Genomic DNA, 21,671 nt, shown 5'->3' with positions numbered 1-21,671 from the left:
TAGCAGAGATGAAATCCTGGTTGAGCCAAAATTTCCTCAACCTCAATGAGAGCAAGAGTGAGGTCATCTTTTTTGGACCCCAACCTCCAGCCTCCCAGGTTGATATTCTGGGCTCCCTCAATAAAAACATCCTCCCCTCTGTCATGAACCTTGGAGTGACCTTCAATAGCACTTTTAAATTCGATAAGCAGGTCAGCAGCGTAGTCAAAACCTGCTTTTTTTAAATACGACTATTGGCCAAGACCAAGTCGTTTTTATCCTTTAAAGACCTGGAAAGGGTTATTAACGCCTTTGTTACCTCGAGGTTGGACTACTGCAACGCTCTGTACGTGGGTATGGTCCAGGCGTCAATTAAACGCCTGCAGCTATTGCAGAGCGCAGCTGCACGTCTACTCACTGGCCACAAAAAGCGTGAACACATCGCCCCAATTCTGGCCTCACTGCACTGGCTTCCAATTCGGTTCAGAATAGATTTTAAACTCCTTTTATTTGTTTTTAAAGCACTAAATGGGCTGGCTCCGTCCTATATAGCTGAACTCTTCCAGCGCTACACCCCAGCCAGAGCTTGAAGGTCTGCTGACCAGCTGCTGCTGATAGTGCCTAAGACCAGGCTCAAAACCCGAGGGCACCGAGCCTTCGCAGCAGCTGTCCCTAGGCTCTGGAACACTCTGCCCCTCCATGTGAGGTCGGCCCAGACCCTGGGGTTTTTAAATCAACACTTAAAACACACTTCTTCTCCCTGGCCTTTTAGTCAGAGCGGAGCACGACTCCTGACTTTTCCCTGTGTTTTCTATATACCTGTTGTAATTTATTGTCTTTTATTATAAATGTAGTAATGTGTTTTTAAGTGATTGTAGTATTTATTACATGTACAGCTTTGGCCCGACCGAAAATCGCTTTTAAATGTGCTTTATAAATACACTTTGATTTGATTTGAACACCCAAATGAAACAGAACTTTAAACAGATTTACTTTTTCTTTATGGATATTTTACAAATCACTCCCCTTTTAAGACCGAAATGTCTACATGCATACCAGAAGATGGCCTCTTTTTTACATGAATATTCCAGCCAATCTCTGTTTTGCAACCATGAGCTGCAAAATGAGCGCCTTACCCCACTCTACAGGCGAGTTGGGTACTTTTTTAAATATACCTGGGTAGGCTCTGTTTTGCCGAGGTCCTCTGGCACTTGCGGGCCGCCGAGGGGTGGCGGTGTTTGGGGCAACGAAGACGGCTGCGGCTGCTCCGCCTCCGTGGGCGAGGCGGGAGGACTGTCCACGACAGTGGCCGCGGGTAACGTAATGTCCCCATGATCTGAACTGTTATTACCTGCAGTAGATGCTGGCGATAAGGGCTGGTTGTTTTAAACATTTTCTGATGTCCATCATTGACTGCTGTGTAAGCACTTTGCAGATGACGAACGTGCAGGGTGGGCGCGCACCTGACATAACGTTACACCGTTTAAATTGACCAAATAAATGCAGCAGACAATGTTATTTAACCACAATTACAATTTATTTTATTTCAACAATATTCTTCTTCTTATCATTATTATTACTACTATTATTATTATTGTTATTATATATGTCATATTTTTCACAATTTCTTTTTCTCCACTTTTCATTTTTCAAATGAGGGTGCATAACGACTCAGCTGAGTGGGCAATGCACCCTTATTCCCCCCTTAGAACCGGACCTGCTCGTGCCACAAAGTACACATTGTGTGCTCACGGACACACCAGTGGTGTAGAAATACTGAAAACTACAACGGATTGCGAAACTACTGTTGCATTGGAGACATTGTTGAAGATGAAAGCAACCAGCCAATAATTAAATACAATTTAAATTCAATAGGTCAACTAAGACCAATCATAAATGCATTAGTGGATCTGAAAGGGGATTAAATGAACGCCTGAAATGTTTGAAAATATTCTTAATCACTGTGTGTAACATTTGAGCAACCTCACCTCACCTTTAAAACCACTCACATGACACTTTGCCCACAGTCCCTGAACACAGCAGTTGTTTATCTCGGCTCCTCTCCGATCTACGTCCGAGGCAGGCCGAGTGTTTCCGAAAAGTAACTCGTGGTCTCATTTGATTGGTGGGACGCTCGTCCAATGAGCCGCGGCCATCTGTGCAGGGCTTGCCGCTGTTAAAATACTCAGGTTACATTTCCTCCAGGCTTTATTAGCTCGTTTCACCTCAAATCTGCTATTTTCGCCTCCCTGGCCCCGGTGAGAAGAAGCTGCCAACATGAAGCTAGCTGTAGCCATCCTCGCAGTTTTTGCATCGATAGCTGTCACTATTGACGCCACCGTGTACTTCAAGGAACAGTTTCTGGATGGAGGTACAGTAACTTTGAGCCAATTCACGTGTTCTTGTCCTATGTTTGAATAGTTGTGCTGTGAGACTGACTGCTTTTAACTGTTGGTAACTTTATCTTTCGTCTTTTTAAGAAAATGCTAATTTGAAAATTCCTTGCTGCATGAATTCAACCCATTAGAATAGGCTAGGCCACCTTATTATTATTATTATTATTATGTGTATTAATCAACTGAGAGACACTCATAAATGGCTAAAGTACTGCATTACAGTAACCTTAAAAATCGAAGTTCTGATATTATTTTAAAAATCCACCAGTAATACTCAATTTCGAGTTGACAGTGACACCCTTGTACACGAGTCCAAATATTCTTTCACTTTTGATATTGATGGCTTCCATACTGCTGTTACGTTACTTTTTGTTCAAACTACGTAACGTAACTGTACTGTGCAGAAACTGTTCGAATAAAAGCAGAAGTTCGATGAAAAGGGTACAAAAAAAAAAGGGGACAGAAGCTTTGGGAACTATCCAGATAAGATATGAGCTCTATAAACTGTTAAAATTGTGGACTAAATCAGTATTAGTGCTGAAAAAAATGCAAACGAGACTTCGTTCACACCTATCCCCCTTGTCATTGCGCAGTCATCCTTAAATACTCAGACGTTTTAGGAAGTTGTCTACAAATTCAGTGCAGCAATTTTCAGTACTTGTATGCCTACAACAAGTAATATATTAGCATTTCCTGTTAGTATATAAATTATTACCAAACTAAATTATATATTTGTGTTTCAGATGCATGGCAGAGCCGCTGGGCCGAGTCCAAGCACAAGTCAGACTACGGCCAGTTGAAACTGAGTGCTGGGAAGTTCTATGGAGATGCCGAAGCTGATAAAGGTAATTCCTCTGTCACCAAGACAAAGCCGTCTTATCATGCAAATGTAGGTAAAAGAGGTGTGTCTATATAAGCTGCTCTCGGTGCAGGAACTTGAAATTGGTCTGCAGGTTTTGAGAACTCAACAAACCTGCCAGAGGGGGGAGGGGGGGGGTGCCGAGCCGGGGCGCCCCCCCCCCCCAAAACCACCACATTTTCATGCATTTGATACAACTTTTCTATGCTTGACATGTTTACTCTGTGGAATGTGATGCCTAACTTTAGTGATTAGGGACAATGGAATTAGCACAACCCAGTTTTTACTCAGTTATGCTAGAACCTTTAGGGCTCCTGACATCCTGGGGCCAGTGTGCTGAGGTGATGCAGGCTTATGTATATCCCTAAACTCTACAGTAACTCCGAGAGTAACCGGCACACAATAAAATCCACATTTTAAGTGAATAAAGCCATTTTTAAAAGGGAAACTTGCTCAAGAAGTAATAAGAACACGTCTGTTGCTAACAGATGTTGACTTTCTTCACTGTACCTACCCTAGGTCTCCAGACCAGCCAGGATGCCCGCTTTTACTCAATGTCGGCACGCTTTGAGCCTTTCAGCAACGAGGGAACGCCCCTGGTCATCCAGTTCACCATCAAGCACGAGCAGAAGATCGACTGCGGAGGCGGCTACGTCAAGGTCTTCCCCTCTGACCTCGACCAGAGCAACATGCATGGCGACTCCGAGTATTACATCATGTTTGGTGAGTCATGCTGGACCTGAGTAACCGAGGCCTGACTACAGAACATGGCTGTTTTTAAGAGAGAGCCCTTTGGTATTGCTAAATTCATAAACAAAACATGACCTTTGTCTCCAGGGCCCGACATCTGTGGATACAGCACAAAGAAGGTTCACGTGATCTTCAACTACAAGGGCCAGAACCACCTCATCAAGAAAGACATCAAATGCAAGGTAACTACGGCATGATGTCTGTTGAAATTGTAAGATTATAACATGGGTTTAAAGATTTGTACTCACTCTAAACTCCCTTTACCTCCAGGATGACGAGCTGACCCACATGTACACACTGATCTTGAACCCAGACCAGACGTACGAGGTGAAGATCGACGGTGAGAAGGTGGAGTCCGGCTCCATGGAGGAAGACTGGGACATGCTGCCCGCCAAGAACATCAAGGACCCAGAGGCCAAGAAGCCCAGCGACTGGGACGACAGGGCCAAGATCGACGACCCCGAGGACACCATGTCTGAGGTAGGACGTCAGGGCCCGGTGTGGATGGCTTGAAGCTAATTTCAAACACAGAAGCCAACTTTAAAAAAACTGAAAAATCCAGATTCATGTCCATTGTGACACATTATATCAAAATGTGCTGGATGTCATCTCAAAGTATTTGCTTTCAGAATATGACACTGTCATCTCCATATTTTGAAAATGAACACGTCTTCAAGCTGAAAGGCAGGAAGGAAGTCAAGATGAATGACAGGCCCAAACAATGAAGGGTACTGGAGAGTGGGATCTTGCATTACTACAGGCAGTGTGTATCCTTGGGGAAATGCACACCCGACACCAACTATCATCTGAGCAGCTTAAACTCATTCTAGAATAGTATTCGTCCTCTATGCTACTAGCTTAAAAATGAGTTAGCCTAATCATACCTGCTGTCTGTTGAACATTATGAGGATGACAACCTGATCAAATAACAAGTTTTGTTATAGACTAACAAAGATTTCAGACCCTCAATCACAGCTTATCTACTGGAGTTCCTTAGGAGGGTGAGGGGGGACAGAGCCCCCATAAAACGAGTCCTTGAACTCTCTGTTAAAAGGACTGTTAATATTTGGGTACTTTTTTTTCACTCAACATGTTCCCAGAGTAGAGAAATTGTTATTCTAATTGAGGTGCCTCTAAAATCACATTGGACAAACCCTGCGGCCTCTTAAGTTTTTAAAAAGGCCATGTCTGCTATTTGGATGTTGTATACTATATCTATGTCATTATCAGTCCGTGTCATGCTTGAGGACATGCTTATGTGCACACCCAAAGTACATGCACAATATATAGATTAGACACAAGTTAAATGTGTTCAATGGATTGATATATGACAAAATTGTGTATTTGTGCAAGATGAATTTGTTTTATGATTCCTTGGTTTTTTCCTCTAATCACCCAGCTAACATTTTAGGGCAGAAAGAAAGAGTTTATTGAAAACTAAACTGACAGAAAAAAAGTAGCATAGTGTTAAAGTCTGCTTAATTACATTTGAACAAGGTGTCACAGTTTATTATGAGCAATTCTGAGCTGACCTCTTGGTTAGACAGATTTGTGCCAGAAATGCCACATTGGAGATGCTAGTAGAGTCGCATGTGAGGAACAGTTGCTAACCTGAGCTGCTGTGTGTAATTTAATTCTGCATAGCTAATCTCACCATAGCATCTGGAAGAATGGTCATGTATGAGGACAGTCAGAGATGGTCAGTAGAATGGCTCATCCCAAGTGAAATCAGACAGTCATAAAAAGTGTTAAACATGCCGTTGACAGAACAGGAAGTGTCATGCTTCGATACATTTCTTTTAAATTAGGCCTACTATATGTGCAATATGTTAGCTGTGGTCCCAGTTGGACCGGCTAACAAAGGCATCTTTGATGAACTGGTCTTGTGAACTGTTATGAAACAGGGAACTAGAGAAAAAAAGTCAAAACGGGATTTATCAATCACATTATCGTAGGGCTGATAATAGTTCCCATAGAATACGTCTATGCGCCGTGCATCATGTTATTACATTGTGTTGATACAATAAGACATGAGTGGAAGCTCTAATTCTGCTGTCTCTCAGGATTGGGAAAAGCCAGAGACCATCCCTGACCCCGATGCCAAGAAGCCTGACGACTGGGACGTGGACATGGACGGAGAGTGGGAGCCCGCCATGATCAGTAACCCAGAATATAAGGTAAGGAATATACAGACTAAATGATTTGTTCAGCCCTGTAAATCCTATCTGTGTCGAGAGAAGAGTAAGGGCAGTGTCAGGGGTAATATCTATCTCATTTTGTCTTTGCAGGGCGAGTGGAAGCCCAAGCAGATCGAAAATCCCGACTTCAAGGGAGCCTGGGTCCACCCTGAGATCGACAACCCGGAGTACACTGCTGATGCCAACATGTACAAGTTTGAAAAGATTGCAGTTCTGGGCCTGGATCTGTGGCAGGTAATGACTGTCGCCCCCTCAGAGAGAGTTGTCACAATTAATTATCAAGCCTAAGTATACAAGAAGACTTGTTTGGTCGAAGATAACAGAGATTCCTTGAGTAAACAATACTTATTTGTTTTGTGTCTTTGTTCAGGTGAAATCTGGCACCATCTTTGACAACTTCCTGATTACTGACGACATCAAAGAAGCAGAGGAGTTTGGGAAGGACACCTGGGGAGCTACTAAGGTAGGATGACTTCACTGCTTTAGGAAGAACCTAGTAGTTACTTTGTGTTTTAAACAAAACAATATACGCGTTAACGTTTCATCGATTTACTTAGGTGCTTAGTTTTTTTTTTTTAAATAAGACAATTTTGACAAATGCATGTAAAACCAATTAAACATATTTCTTGCTTGGACCAGACCACTAAAACACTTCTGACCTGAATTATAGTTAGTGTAATGATAGCACTCCATTAATATTTAATTACCTCTTCATTCATTTTGTTGGTCGAACGCACTTATTGTAAGTCGCTTTGGATAAATGTAATGTAATTCACTTATACCCTCACATTTCTCTGAAGCATGACACAAATTAAATTGCAACAAAAGCTATTATCTAATTGTCTCACAACAGTTTTGTTTTGCTAACCAGCTATAATATAAAAGAATAGCAGGATAGCGGCTGACTAGATCTAGCATCGCAAGCTATAGGTGACATATGTATTATGCGGCAGCAGAAAAAGTACAATTTCCATGAATGGACTACTAAAGCGCATCCAGATCAATTGTATAAGATTGTATGAAAATATTCGAATAAATAATACTTTATGCAATACATGCATTAGATGTTAGCCCTCCACATTGACTGCAACTACTGCTTAACATTTACAAATGTCGAATGAAAAAGAATAGCTTAAGAAAGGCCGCCCAACTCAGTTGACACAGTGAACTTTAGATTTTATTTTATGATTTTAAAGTAATCAATGTAATTTAAATTGTTCGCCTTTTGGTTTAATGTATTGATTATAATTCAAAACTCATAAGCACTTTAGCAAGTTATGGCATGAGATGAAACATGCTTAATAAGCACCGTAATGTACATGATCCATGTTCGTTGGTCAAGATTGGGTGTTTCTGTAAACGGCTGAATGGAGCGTCACTTTAAATGTTGAGAACACAAGGAATTGTGGGACGGCATTATCTCCTTTTCTTTTGTAAACAACGTGTATTTCTTGTCTAAAGGGGACCCCACGGGAAGTGTTAAGGTCCTTTTCTATTATCTAGAAAATGTAAACGTATTTTAGGATGTATGCCACACAAGTTCTTTTAAGTCGTTTCACTCCATTAGGAAGCTAAAATGACTATCGGACCGCAACCCAGGAAACATCTATTCCAGGAGCACTACGCCCTTGATTGGGTGCTTTTGAGTACCTGTTGTTGTTTGTAGCTTGCCTGGTGAAGCACATAATGCAGGTGTTGTTATAGAATCAGGGAAGTCCGTGTGCTAGGTAATGACACACCTGTGTTCCCAACGCATCCCAACAACTCGTCTTGTTTTCCCAACAGGGACCAGAGAAGAAGATGAAGGACGAGCAGGAGGACATGGAGACGAAACTGAAGGAGGAGGAAGAGAAGAGCAAGAAGAAAGACGCTGGAGACGAGGAGGAAGAGGATGAGGAAGACGGCGAGGAGGAAGAGGACGAGGAAGACGAGGGCGAGCAGGATGAGGACGCAGGGACGGAAGAGGAAGACGTCAAAGACAAGGACGAGTTATAAAGGATAGACTCTGGCCTTTCATACAAGCAGCCTTTTATTCAGGTTTGGGGTGGGGGAGGGGTCAGGTGGGGTCAGGTCAGATTTCTTTTTTATTGATTCCCTTGTTGCTTTTTTTAGCATTCAAATTAGAGAAGGGGTGAGGGTTTACATGTTGTTTTCCAGTTTGTGTCTTCGGTTGAGAAATCGAATGTGATTTACATGGTGTGTGTGTGTGTGCACTCGGAGCCAATTCACTTTTTGTATTTCCTTTGTCGGGTTGCCTAGTAAATTGAGGGTCTGATGTTTTACGTTCTGCACTTTTGTTTCTCCTTTATGATGCCTCGTTGTTTATTTCTTAAATGACCCCTTCATTATTTATTTAATCATTACATTAATTTCCCTAAGTCTCCAAAGCTCTGATTTTGGGCATACCTGCTTTCTCCATGAGTGTGTGATGTGTGTTTGAGAGTGAGACTGCATTAGATGAGCTGTGATGTGTGCAATCAAAATGTTCTCATTGTTCTGAATGACTGTCCTGTGGATGCACACTGTTCAGTTACAGTGAATAAATGAAAGCCCTCTCTACCAGCTCACACGTGTTTTCAGTGGTAGGGGTCAGTCTAATTTCAGTATGGTGTGAAGGAGATGTTTCATAGATGGTGGCCAACACAATCGGACAGCAAGCATCCAACCTTGTTTTTACTCGGGTGTTTTAACATTTTCAGTATCTGTGCAAACATGATACCAACGTTTTGGATGAAAATGTCTTCCCCTATCTTTCCAAACCTCTGATGTATATATGCAAAAACGTTTCTCCCCAAAAATGTAGAGGATTTTCTAAATACGATGAGGCAATGTGAAGGCCCAATACATACAATGTCTTCTTGTGACACCCTTATCCCATTTTGTATACCAATATGTAGTATATAGGTAATGGTATTATAACCAGTGGTGGAAAGCAACTAAGTACATTTACTCAAGTAATGTAGTAAATAGTACAGATTTTTCATTTTATACTAGTTTCTACTTGTTTACATTTTGGAAGCAAATATTGTGCTTTTCACTCCTACTTTTATTTTAGATTCAGATTCTGACACACTACGTAGGAGAAACTTGTAAAATAGGATTATTTGGTGTAGATTAAGCTTTCCAACATTATATTTAGTAACTTTTTAAATAACTAAAACCATGAGTTGTTTAGCAGAACATTTATTATTGTTTTTTGTTCCAAATATATTACAGTTCCAGCCTCTTAAATGTGGAATATGAATGAATTCCAATTTTTCAATCTAAAAATGCCCTAGGTGAGAAACGAAGAATGGCCCGGTTAAGATGACCCAGGTTAAAATACGATGACACTATTTTATCCAGTACATTTACTCAAGTAATGTACTCCAGTAAAGTTTTAGGGTACTTTTAACTTTACTTTATTATTTCCATTTTCTGCTACTTGTACTTCCACTTCGCTAGAGGGACATGTTGTACTTTAACTGCACTACATTTATTTGACACTTGTAGTTACTTTTAACATAAATACAATTAACACAGTATGATATATATTAACTACTAATTTACTCAGTACTTTTTGCTCTATACTGACTAATTACAACATTAAAAAACCCTTATGTATTTTCTAATAGTAAAAACAGAATAATATAATATTCTGAAATAATACAACAAATTTATAAGAGGCATTCTGCCCAGCGACTCGAGTAAGCTGTTTTTGATACTTGAGTGGTACATTAGCTGATACTACTTCTCTACTTTTAATTAAGTAACATGTTCAACACAGGACGTTTACTTGAAATGGAGTATGTTTAGAATGTGGTATTAGCACTTTTACTAAAGTAAAGGATCAGAGTACTTTTTCCACCACTGATTGTACGGCCTAATTTATCTCCGCTCTCGCGATATTTCCGATAGCCCTTGAAGGCGGCAGCGTGTCGTGCCCTGCCTCGGCAGCAGATGGCGTCCTTGCCCCGCCCCCCTCCTTACACGGCTCTGAGACCGCTGAGTCACATACATTAGCCAGAGCCAGATAAATTGATACTGTGCGAAACGAGGGGCTACTCTCGAGAAATTTCCGTTGTGTGTACACTGACTTTGAACCACCAGCTGCCTCTGACACCGCGTCGCAAGATGCTGATAATAACACTGAAGACCCTCCAACAGCAGACGTTCAAAATAGAAATAGACCCAGAACTGACGGTGAGTAACGGTAGAAGTTAACGGGGCTGAAGTAAACACGGTCAGGCCAGCACTTAGACTGGTATAGGGGAATGTTAGCTAATGTAATGTAACGCTAACCACGTTAAAGGCTGCTCAACTATTTAAAGGAGATTACTCGTGTGTTGGTTTGAAAAAGTAACGTCACGTCACTGGGACAAATATGCAGTCAAACAAGTTAGCAAACATGCAGAACCTGAGTTCATGTAAGGTAATGTAGCTAGAAGCTGCCAGGGCAAGGCGGATATTAAGCAAGTGTCCCTTCAAAGTAAAAGTGTAGCATGATTTACAAGAATATCAAAGCACACTTTGCACTCTCTAAAGATAACATTGTAACTGAACTAATGTTTTTGATTTACTCCACAATACAGTCAAATAGTCTCTATAGTTTGTATATCTTGACGTTGCTTCTTCTTGACACGATACGGAGGTTTTATTCTGAAAACTCTGACCGGATATGTTTTCTGTGCGTTCTGGAGCTTGACAGTGTTTGACTTGTTACAGTGGCTCACCATGAATGACGAAGCAATATTTCACAATTCCTTTCTGTTAATATTGTAAAGGGAAGGTTTATTTTTACATTTTTATATAAGAAAAATGTATTGTATTTAATTAATTCCTGTGAAGTGTGATCATGACAACAACAAATTAGACATGTGCATGTAGCATTACACTTCTGTAAATTAATAGGATGACATGTTTGGCTTACAAAACAACTGTAAATATTGTTTTGATGCCGATCCTTGATGACCAAAATATTTCTTGTCAAACATCTCAGTTTATGACTCAGAATCAGGTTTATTGCTTATTAGTTTTTGTTAGGGAAATAATTATCCTAGACTCCTAGATATGACATGCACGGTGCATGACCAACCCTGACGTCTGTTATCTCCTTTAAGGAGATAGGCTGCTTCAGCCATAATGTTGTTGCTCCCATTCTATGACCGGGCAACCCTAGGTCACAGATGGTTTATTGTTGTGGGTACACTGGGACACTTCCTTCTCGGTGTTTGTGGACTCCAAGGTGTGCAATCTTCGAGGCCATAAGTGTCAGACGCAAGTGACTCAGTGTTCCCAACTGTTTAGGCTATCTTCTCAAATATGTTGATTACTCTCTGTGAAACCAGTTAAATGGGCTAACGAGAGAGAGGCGCTCCAGAATTGACGTGGCAACTCTCCCGTGCAGTCACACCGTGACTGCTGTGACTTGTGATGTGAATCCTCCGGCCGAACTTCCTAAATAAACCATCAGTGTTTGACATCAAAGCTCCTGCTCTTCCCGTGTCTCCTTCATGAGTCGGTGACTCCCACTGCATTGCTACACAGAAGTTTCCCTTACAGCCTTTGTGACAGTAAAAGAAAGAATATCGTACTAACTGCGCCAGTATTTAATTCTTCCAATTTGTTTTTCTAAGTGTATTTCTTCCAAACACACAATGATTCCTTTTTGTGTCAGGCAACCAATGACATGGATATACAAAAACACACTCAGACACAGTACGCAGACAAACTGATTACCAAACTAAATCGAAGTCTTCCCTCTCCATTTACAGAATACAACAAGTCTAGCCAGCTGGCAGCTTCTAATGAAAGATAGATAGCCTAAGATTTACTTTATTGATCCCAATTTTGGAAATATTTTCGTCATACCAGGATGTAAACAAGGCATTGCACATGATGTCAAAAATAAACATCTTAAAAATTAGAAAATAAAACTAAAAGTAAAATATATACATATTGACACTGACAGTGAAAGATAAATATCTATAGCAGGGGTGTCAAACTCAATTTCATCGCGGGCCACATTCGCATATATATATAAAATAATGTATTATATTACATTATTGTCTCTGAATTGGATTATTATCGGATAGGATAATAACTTAGTAAATAACTACGTCTGAAAGCAGAAGTCCCGGGCAAATAATTGCAAGACTCTTCAGTGCGCATGTCACAAAACGAGATGCATTGTGGGACAGGTAGTTTATGGGCAACCTGCTTCTGAAAAGTGGCATGTAACCGTATAATAAACGTATTATATTCTTTGCAAACTCTTGCGGGGCCACATAAAATGAAGTCGCGGGCCGGATTTGGCCCCCGGGCCTTGAGTTTGAGAGCCCTGATCTATAGACTATTTGTCAAATATAAACTATTAAGGTCCAACTTACAGCCAACCAAATTTAAATTTAGGATATTATTTACATTAAGTGTGCAAGAAATTGAATTTTAACAATTCACGAGTCCAAGTCACTCTCGAGTCACCACTCTCCGAGTCCAAGTCCGAGTCACCTAGGGAGAGTCGTAGTCTAGTCCGGCTCCAGGACTTGAGTACTCCATCTCTGGGACACTATACAGATGGGTGAATTATGGTTGTACAAGGGAACAAAAATGATATTGTGTTTTATGTAGATTAGACATTCTAGACAGAAACCCCAATATACAAAGAACCAGGTGTGATTTAATACAGGTTTTAGTCACCACACTTATTCTCTGGAGAACATCCACCTTTTGAAAAGTAACAAACTTCACAACATATGATGGTATGACATTACCATCAACAACCAACACTCGGTGACATAGCGTGACATTTGGAGGTAACCCTCCCACTAATATCCTAGATTATTCTGGCAATGTTTTTAGGTGAAAGCCCTGAAGGAGAAAATAGAGAAGGACCGAGGAAAAGATGCGTTTCCTGCTGCAGGTCAAAAACTCATCTATGCCGGTGAGCCTGACAACACATACTGTATCTAGGAAAATTATTGACATAAAACTGAACTTTGAAGCAAATTGTGGGCAAAAAGTGACACCCTTGTTTGTTTAGTTTAAGGGAAGCTGTCCTATTCTCAACTGTGTCACAAATATTTTCTCACTTGCTATTTCTGTCACAGGCAAAATCCTTAATGATGACACCCTGCTGGAAGAATACAAAATTGATGAGAAGAACTTTGTAGTGGTCATGATAACGAAGGTGAGTAATCAATGAGTTGTAAACATTGTGATTTGGTTCGGCAACTATTGAAATTTCAAACACTAGAGTGTACGTAAGGGATAATGTGCAGTGAGGTGGTCATTATTGAACAAAGAACATGGGGCCTAACGTGAAGCAAGTATATGGCGGCCATTCCCATGCTCTATAATATTGTCTGGTACGTTTTGGGGTTGATTACATTTGCTACCCAGATCTGGTGCGAAGTGTATTTATGTTTTAACCATTATAGAATATTTTAAAATGGTCATATCTTTTCCTTTCATCAGGACTCCCTACCCCAATGTAAACATGTAGTAAATTCTTGTGAAAGAGAATCAGGCTTTTTACTATAAATATCTAAACAGCTCATATTTAAAAACATGTCCGTTCCTGACTAATGACAACTTTAGTAATTCAAAATCAGTAGACCTTGTTTTACATTTTTACTAACACTCTCTTTTCAGGACAGGATTACCAAAACTGTGAACCACGCATCAAATATGTGACGTGGAATGTGTAAGAACATGTTGAGCTGTAAATGGATGTTCTCCCTATGGGTTTTACTTGGATGCCTTTTGTGGTGTGTTTGCACTGGGTTCACCTCTGATATAAATAATGACACGAATAGGGAAATGTAACTGTGGAATGTACAGCCTGGTCTAGTAGAGTGAAATGGAGAATGGATTGCTTCTATCTCTGATCATTATATCCACAAAACATTCATACATTCTTATGTCTTTTTAGCCTAAACCAGCCCCCCCACCAAAGGCAGCCCCTCAACCAACTCCCCAGCCAGCTGCAGCTCCAGCACCATCCTCCGCCTCAACATCGGTGCCCCCCACACCCACACACTCAGTGTCTGCAGCCACACCTGCCCCACAGTCTGCGCCGCCCTCTGAATCAAAGCCCCCAGTCCCAGAAACCCCTCCCCTGGCTCCCGTTGAAGCTCCAGACTCCAGTACAGCCCCAGCCCCTACACCAGACTCTACTCCAGCCCCTCCTCCAGCTCCAGAGGCCTCGGCCCCTGCAGATCAACCCCCCCCTTCTGCCAAGCCAGAAGAAAAGCCAAGAGAAGACCCTGGGGATGAACCGTCCGCCACTGCACCAGTCTCTTCCAGGTTGGAAAGAACCAATGTTTACATAAACAACATATTTATAATCTTTTAAAGACATTCCTCACCTACATCAGGCGTAGTGACCAGACTGAAACGTCCCATCAGGAATTGCAATATCATTTTCTTCTGTTCCCCTCAAGGCAACATTGAATAATTATGGTGATCCCGTAACTTCTCCTCTTATTCCATTATCATGTCCAAGCATTTATTTCCCAAACACTTTGGTTAATAGCCAGCTGTACTATGTGTTTCATTTGAATGCACACATGATAAATGAAGGTAGTACACATCACACATGTAGGCATTGTCTCTGTGAGCATCTTAGCATCAGCAGCCTCAGAGAGCTATGTAGACTTCTTGTCTTTTCCCCTTAGAATGTCGATGTACCGTACTCATGTTTTTTGTTCTTGTTTATTTCTCTCAAAGCCTTGTAGATGAACTGGATCTCCTTGAAGAAGCAGCCTCAATACTTGGTAATACATTTGTGATTGTCATTCCCTCTGTGATAAAGGAAACATTTCTACTGTACTGATTTCATAGTGCCTGGATTATTTTGGGCTTTTTGACTGAAATATAAAGTACAGCTGAAGATAGCAAGGAAAGGGAAATGATTGATTACATGGAGCAAAGAGCTACTGGTCACATTTGAACCTGTGGCTGTTTGGTAACGACTCAGCCATGTGAGCATGTGCAGGATAGACAGGACAAGTATTAGAGTAGTAGTGCATCTGCATAAAGAGAAATATGCTGCATGTGTCGTTATATTTACAATATTGTAATCTCTTTGAAACAATTCTATTCAAATCAAACTCTAATTAAAACCAATACAAAGTGTCCGAAAGAGGTCTACAGCTGAAAGATGACTATTTGTGAAATCCAGGCACTGATGCACTGTGAAAAGCTCTCATTCCTCCCACAGTCTGTTTTGACAAAAACACACACTAACACACAGATGTCTGCAAATGAATGCAGGGCACAGGTGTGACTCACCGCTAACTCAAATGTTTGCAAAGCTTGATGGGGAATGTGTTTTATAGAACAAATGTGACCTTTTTTTCCTCTGGCGTTCCTTTCCTTATGTTTCCACAGTGACAGGTCCAGCCTATGAGAACCTGGTGTCAGAGATCATGTGTATGGGCTATGAGCGGGAGCAGGTGGTGGCTGCTCTAAGAGCCAGCTACAACAACCCCGACCGGGCCGTGGAGTATCTCCTCATGGTGAGGGTTCAGCCAGACAGTGTGTTGGATGTCCTTAAACCTACTGCCCACCCCTGTGTTTAGTAAATGTCTTTGATCTGCAGGGTATCCCAGCCGATGCCACTGATCTGCCCCCTCAGGAGCCAGTGAGACAGAGTGCTCCCACCAACCCCCCCGCCCCGGCTGCACAAGAACCACAACCACCCCCACCAGCCTCAACCAGTGAGATCGCACGTTTATCAACTCTATTTTTGCAGAATCGTTTTATGTGTTTGTGTTTTTTATTTAGATTTGGTTATATACAGCTATAACAACAAAAACAGCAATGCTAATGTACACGGAAAAAAACCATGATAGAAGTGTTAATTTATTTCATGCAATAAAATGCTAATTTCCTGACAAACTGTAGGCGTTTGTTGCAAATTTGTAAGCCTGGCTGCTCCATGCTAACAGTTTTTTATATTTCAGCTTCAGTTTGAAGAGGTGTCATGATTTGTGAGGTCTTTTTTATGCTAAACTATTCAGAAACAGACTTTCATATCTGGTTGTTTTGTCTATAAAACATCTTCCAGAAAATGTACTCTCACCCTCTAAAAAGCCCTTCGCCTCCCCAGCAGGGCCAGTGTCTGGCAGCCAGCCCCCCTCTGCTGGGGGGGGAACCCCCCCCACAGGGAACCCCCTGGAGTTCCTGAGGAACCAGCCTCAGTTCCAGCAGATGAGACAGATCATCCAGCAAAACCCGGCCCTGCTTCCAGCTTTGCTGCAGCAGCTGGGCCGAGACAACCCGCAGCTGCTGCAGGTAGCGCGCGCACACACACACACACACACACACACACACACACACACACACACACACACACCAATAATGGGGATTCAAGTGTGTCTGATCTTCTTACAGTACGATCTGTCAAGTAAGGGATTATGTGCAGTAAGCCGGTCATTAATGAAAATAACCCCGACAGGGTGAGCAGGATCCCAACCCGAAGGTGTTCTTTTCTCTCATTTCTGATCAATACCAGAGACGGGAGAAGTACCCAGATCTTGAACTTGAGTAAAAGTAGAAGTACCAGAGTGTAGGAATACTCTGTTACAAGTAAAAGTCCTGCATTCCAAATGTTACTCAAGTAAAAGTACAAAAGCATTAGCATCAAAATATACTTAAGTACTCTTATGCAGATTGGTCCATTTCAGAATAATATATATGATATGTTTTTATAATGATTTATAATTAAAGTGTTCTCAAAGCTGGTAAAGGTGCAGCTAGTTTGAATGACTTTGTATACTGCAGGGTAGCTTGTGAATTTACTCCAGGTGGAACTAAAGTCTGATTTAAGGGTCGATTATATTTCACATCATTCATCCAATTCTGTAAAGTAACTAAAGGTATTAAATACATTTAATGGAGTGAAAGTACACCATTTAACTCTGAATTGTAGTGGAGTAGAAGTACAAAGTAGCATACAATGAAATACTCAAGTAAAGTACAAGTATCTCAACATTGTACTTTAGTACAGTACTTGAGTAAATGTACTTAGTTACTTCCCACCTCTGATCACTACACATTATCCTGCTTATTACACAGCTACTTACTAAATGAAACTACTTGACTTTAAACAGTGATTTAAAGATGATTTAATTGATTTACAAACTATTGTATTGCTTCAGTTACAAAAAATAGTATTTTCTACTGCGAATAAACCTAGTCCTTGATTCAGAGCATCCTTAGCAACGCTCTGCTATCGAAAAAGAGCAGGCTGCTGCAATGTGCAAATTGACCAATCAGAACCGAGTATTCAACCAAGACGTAAAGGAAGTCATTCAGTGCCGATCTGGGAATAAACTACAGGCACTGTCTCGACATTGACAATTCAGAGGACATTTCTGCTCGCTGTTTTCTTTTTGATGTACACACAAACACATTTTTAAATACAATTGTGTACAACATTATTAATAATAGAAGAAGTGTTCTTTAAACTGCTTTATTGCTACATCAGAAGCTATTTGAAGTGAAATTCTGCATGATATATCTTTTTAATCCAAATAAATAAGTATATATTCAAATACTATTTAGCAAAAGTGAATAATGGAGTTATGTAAGAAAAGTCTGACTACTCAACTCTTAATTGACCCTCCACCATAATGTTTCAATGTGTTGCTTTCTCATTAAGCATAAAAGGACCACAGCTGCATACTGTATGCAACCCTGTGTTTTACAAACTAACCATAATCTTACAAAATCATCAATTTCATTTTACTATGACTACTTCAAATTCTTAGAATCATCTGGTTTGTAGTTATTTTTGCTGGGGAGGAACCTGTCTATTAGCTGCACTGTCGTATTGATATTGTCTGTATTTATCGCTTACAGCAAATCACGCAGCACCAGGAGCGTTTTGTGCAGATGTTGAATGAACCAAGACCTGGAGACACGGAAGGGGAGGGGGAGGGGGCCGAGGGCCAGGGGCCGCCACAGCCCAACTACATCCAGGTCACCCCCCAGGAGAAGGAGGCCATCGAGAGGGTCAGTTACCACTCTGTGTTCAGTCCTATTGAATTGATCTTCTCTGGAAAATTCAGCAACATGATCAAATGGGTTAAAACAAATTCTGCTTCTTAATGGTTTGCTCCAGTAATAAAAGCTATGCGAAAGTATTTATTTTTCTTTTCAACACGTAGTATTGTATACACTGAAGATGAATATTGCTACATGTATTTGAATCCTGGTGTATGGTGTACACATCATAGTGCTTCAATGATTGATGATGATACTGTTATAATGGATCCTGTTGTGATGTGTTTATCTGTAAGTGAGTGTAGCCTTACCAGCAGGGTTGGGAGGATTATTATAAAAACGTCTTCTAATACAATTACTAGTTACCTTTAAAACAAAGTAATCCGTAACCTTATATGTCACAATTGAAAGTAAGGTAACTTTCCAATGTTACTTTCCGTTACTTTTGGGTGACGTCAATATCATATGCAATGCAAATGAATACAACAGAAAATAAATATATATACTTCAGTGTATTCTGTAAGACAACAGAACAATGTAACCTTATTATTATTTAGTATCAAAATATGTCTTCTGCTCAGAGATTTTATATATCGGAAAACCTGCCATTCATGAAGCATTCTCAGGCAGTATCGTATAGAGCAACCATGAAACACATGAGCACATACTGCCGTTTAAAAAAGCAGAAATAGAGTCTGAGCTAACAGAAAATGCTCTGTTTTAGTCAATACATACAGTTAACACACATAAAGGGAAAATCATAAATCAAATTTAGGTAGTAGGCGTATGGATTCCAACTTAAAGTACAGAACATTATAACTTATAAAGAGAGAAATAAAAACTGCTTGTTTTACAAGGATACCTACAGTATATGCCTGAAACGCGCCCACAGTACTTTTAAACAAATCAGGTGATGACCTCACTCATGGCATGACTCATCTCACTTTGAGACTCATGAAGTGTTTTCACTTGTGCAAATGTATTTCCCAATATATATATATATATTTTTAACTGTAAGCTTATACAGTTAACCTTTTTACATCCTAATTATACCGTTACATGTAATGCATTACTCTGCAAGCCTGCTTACCAGTAACTGTTTCAGAGAGCCTTTCTGTTATGTGTGTGTAATATAAATGTGTGTTCTGTTCCAGTTAAAAGCGCTGGGCTTTCCTGAAGGCTTAGTCATCCAGGCTTACTTCGCCTGTGAGAAGAACGAGAATCTAGCTGCTAACTTCCTGCTACAGCAGACATGGGATGACGAGTAGCCCCACACACCTGACACTTCACCAACAGAGGGCAGCAGAGTCCATGACAGCCAAACACAAGGTCCATCAGGGAGAGGGCAGGAGCAGGGGAGGAGGGGGACATTGCTGTTCACGCCATGGGACTGAGGATGAAGGGGGGTGAATGTGATGATGATGACATGCTGAAACTGTGCCTCACTGCTGCTATCATTACCGCTGCTGCTTGTGCCCAGTGACCACACTGAGAGAACAGTCTGCATCACCTTCACAAGAGTCGCCTGTAGAACATGTTAAACTTACTCTACTGTACATATACAGTGCACACCACAGGTTGCATCTGTTGTGAATATATTCATGACTTCAATGGGAATTTGCAAACCCCCCATGTTGGGTTTAACTGGAAATGTGATGCAAACTGTTAACTGTTTGAGAGCTAGCATTGCTTTATATTAAAGTTCAGGTCTGATCGTTTTATCACCATTTACTGTGCTTCTTTAATACTTGGTTAAATATCCTATACAGTTCAAATATCTCAGACTCCAAACAGCACCATTTCCATTGTAGTATTGATCTTTCAGTAACAGTCAGACGTTGTTCTGCGGTTCTATTAAGAAAAGGATACCTGCAAGGTGATTGGATGTTCTAAATGTTTAGACAATAACTCAAAATGTTGACTTACCATTAGTAAGTCAAAATAAGATCTGATTTATTTATATGGTATTTAACACATTTTCAGATAATACTTAAAGTGGTCCTATTGCATGTAAATGGTCTGCAAAAGCTGAAACCCCTCAAAGGGGTAAAAGGGAGTTTTCTCTCCCAAACACACACAACTGAGCAGCTAACCAATCAGAGCAGACTGGGCTCTGGTTTCAGACAGAGGGTGAAAAGAGGTGCTGCAGCACAGGCAGTATGAGAAAAATAAGGAAATGTTTGATCATTAAAGCATGTAAACATGTCACAGTCGAGACACTACATACAAATACGAACCTGAAAAGGAGCACAATAGGGCCTCTTTAATAATGTTTACCTTGTTCATCAGATTTGATTTTGAAATGCTATACTATTTATTCTTTTGTTGATCTTGACTTTTTATATTTATTTTGGAAGAAATTTGGCTTAGAAAAACAAAGACATTTAAAGCTTCGTATAATCTGTCTCCTTGCACTCGATTTTAAAAGATAATAAATGAATTGTTCAGTGAAGTCACATTGTATTATGATTGCTTGTCGTCCAGATTATGTGTGCTATAATATTTGGTCAGAGAAGAAAACACTCAGCTCGATTTGTCAGTATGGTTTTCTTGTGTGGAGGGTTTGTTTTTCTTGAGTTTGTTTTTTTTGAAGATGAAGGAATTTAAAGATTGGTCATGATGTGCAATATAGCATGTTTTTGTGAGCTGAATATTTGAAGAAAAAAAGTGTTTTTCTTCCTTAACATTTTATTTGTTGGAATGATAAAATAGTCCCCTTATGCATCCCAAAGCTGTAAGAGTTTGAAGCATTGCTCCTTTTGGTTTTTGAAGACTTCAACGTGTTTTATTTTTGTAATGGAGTTATATAATTTACAATCAAATGTATTGGATGGACAAGTGTTGTAGGATTGGGGATCATAAATACAGTTTTAATTATTAAGTCATTGTTTCAGAAGTGGGCTAAAGGGAATTCAAATAAGTGCTAGATGCCAACACCATTGTTTTTTAATCTTTCAGCATGTATTTTGATGTCTCTCCTTTTAGTTCTCCTTATTATGTTTGAACTGGACATTACTGGAAGTTTTGTATTATATGGTAAATGGGTTATATACACTTTGGGGGGGAAAGCACTTTACTGTGACATATGCTGTTCTTAAACTGCAAGGGGTTGTTGCATGAGATTGTTGCAGTTATGTATAGCATGGCAGTGGGTTGGAATGATGAAAGCACCAGGGTGGTGAAGCTCTGATCTCAGTTTCTCTGTTGTTTTACCCATTTTGTGTGTTGTTTTTTCTTTTAGGTTTAAAAAATACAACTTTAAATACACAATCTAATGTATAAATGCTAAATAGTTGTGGAAAACCTTTGTTAAAGCATTGTGGAAAAATAAATGGCTTTTACAAAGCGGCTGTGACAAGTGGATTGTTTTATTATTGATTGTTCTTGGTGCAAGAATGAATGTGATCCTCACACATTTCAGGGACACTGATCTCACATTAAGTGTGTGTGTGTGTGTGTGTGTGTGTGTGTGTGTGTGTGTGTGTGTGTGTGTGCGTG

At 40.3% G+C, this 21,671-nt stretch overlaps 2 protein-coding genes across 2 annotated transcripts; both read left to right on the top strand.

Annotated features, from left to right (window-relative positions):
• The first annotated feature begins 2,130 nt into the window (after positions 1–2,130).
• Positions 2,131–8,744, top strand: LOC104948867 (calreticulin). Its single transcript, XM_010775096.1, has 9 exons — positions 2,131–2,350; positions 3,119–3,220; positions 3,754–3,957; positions 4,072–4,166; positions 4,255–4,464; positions 6,048–6,161; positions 6,273–6,416; positions 6,553–6,645; positions 7,968–8,744. Exons 1-9 carry the CDS (start codon positions 2,257–2,259, stop codon positions 8,175–8,177), a joined length of 1,266 nt encoding a protein of 421 aa, XP_010773398.1. The 5' UTR covers positions 2,131–2,256; the 3' UTR covers positions 8,178–8,744.
• A 1,415-nt stretch (positions 8,745–10,159) lies between these two features.
• On the top strand, positions 10,160–20,072 carry rad23ab (RAD23 homolog A, nucleotide excision repair protein b). Its single transcript, XM_010775095.1, has 10 exons — positions 10,160–10,364; positions 13,023–13,104; positions 13,271–13,350; positions 14,095–14,468; positions 14,892–14,938; positions 15,555–15,682; positions 15,766–15,883; positions 16,276–16,460; positions 18,030–18,182; positions 19,328–20,072. The coding sequence occupies exons 1-10, from the start codon at positions 10,296–10,298 to the stop codon at positions 19,439–19,441; spliced, it is 1,350 nt and encodes a 449-aa protein (XP_010773397.1). The 5' UTR covers positions 10,160–10,295; the 3' UTR covers positions 19,442–20,072.
• The last annotated feature ends 1,599 nt before the right edge of the window (positions 20,073–21,671 follow it).

This window comes from Notothenia coriiceps, unplaced genomic scaffold (assembly GCF_000735185.1).
Source record: "Notothenia coriiceps isolate Sejong01 unplaced genomic scaffold, NC01 NC01_scaffold00015332, whole genome shotgun sequence".
NCBI classification, from domain to species: Eukaryota; Metazoa; Chordata; class Actinopteri; order Perciformes; family Nototheniidae; genus Notothenia; species Notothenia coriiceps.
This window is presented reverse-complemented; position numbering and strand designations above follow the sequence as displayed.

Excerpts from the sequence above, each read along its gene's own strand:
- LOC104948867 (XM_010775096.1), top strand. The coding sequence starts at position 2,257 with ATGAAGCTAGCTGTAGCCATCCTCGCAGTTTTTGCATCGATAGCTGTC. Across the intron at positions 3,958-4,071 it reads CGAGTATTACATCATGTTTG|GGCCCGACATCTGTGGATAC; the intron begins GTGAGTCATGCT and ends CTTTGTCTCCAG. Across the intron at positions 6,417-6,552 it reads TGGGCCTGGATCTGTGGCAG|GTGAAATCTGGCACCATCTT; the intron begins GTAATGACTGTC and ends GTCTTTGTTCAG.
- rad23ab (XM_010775095.1), top strand. The coding sequence starts at position 10,296 with ATGCTGATAATAACACTGAAGACCCTCCAACAGCAGACGTTCAAAATA. Across the intron at positions 13,105-13,270 it reads TCAAAAACTCATCTATGCCG|GCAAAATCCTTAATGATGAC; the intron begins GTGAGCCTGACA and ends TTTCTGTCACAG. Across the intron at positions 16,461-18,029 it reads ACAACCCGCAGCTGCTGCAG|CAAATCACGCAGCACCAGGA; the intron begins GTAGCGCGCGCA and ends TATCGCTTACAG.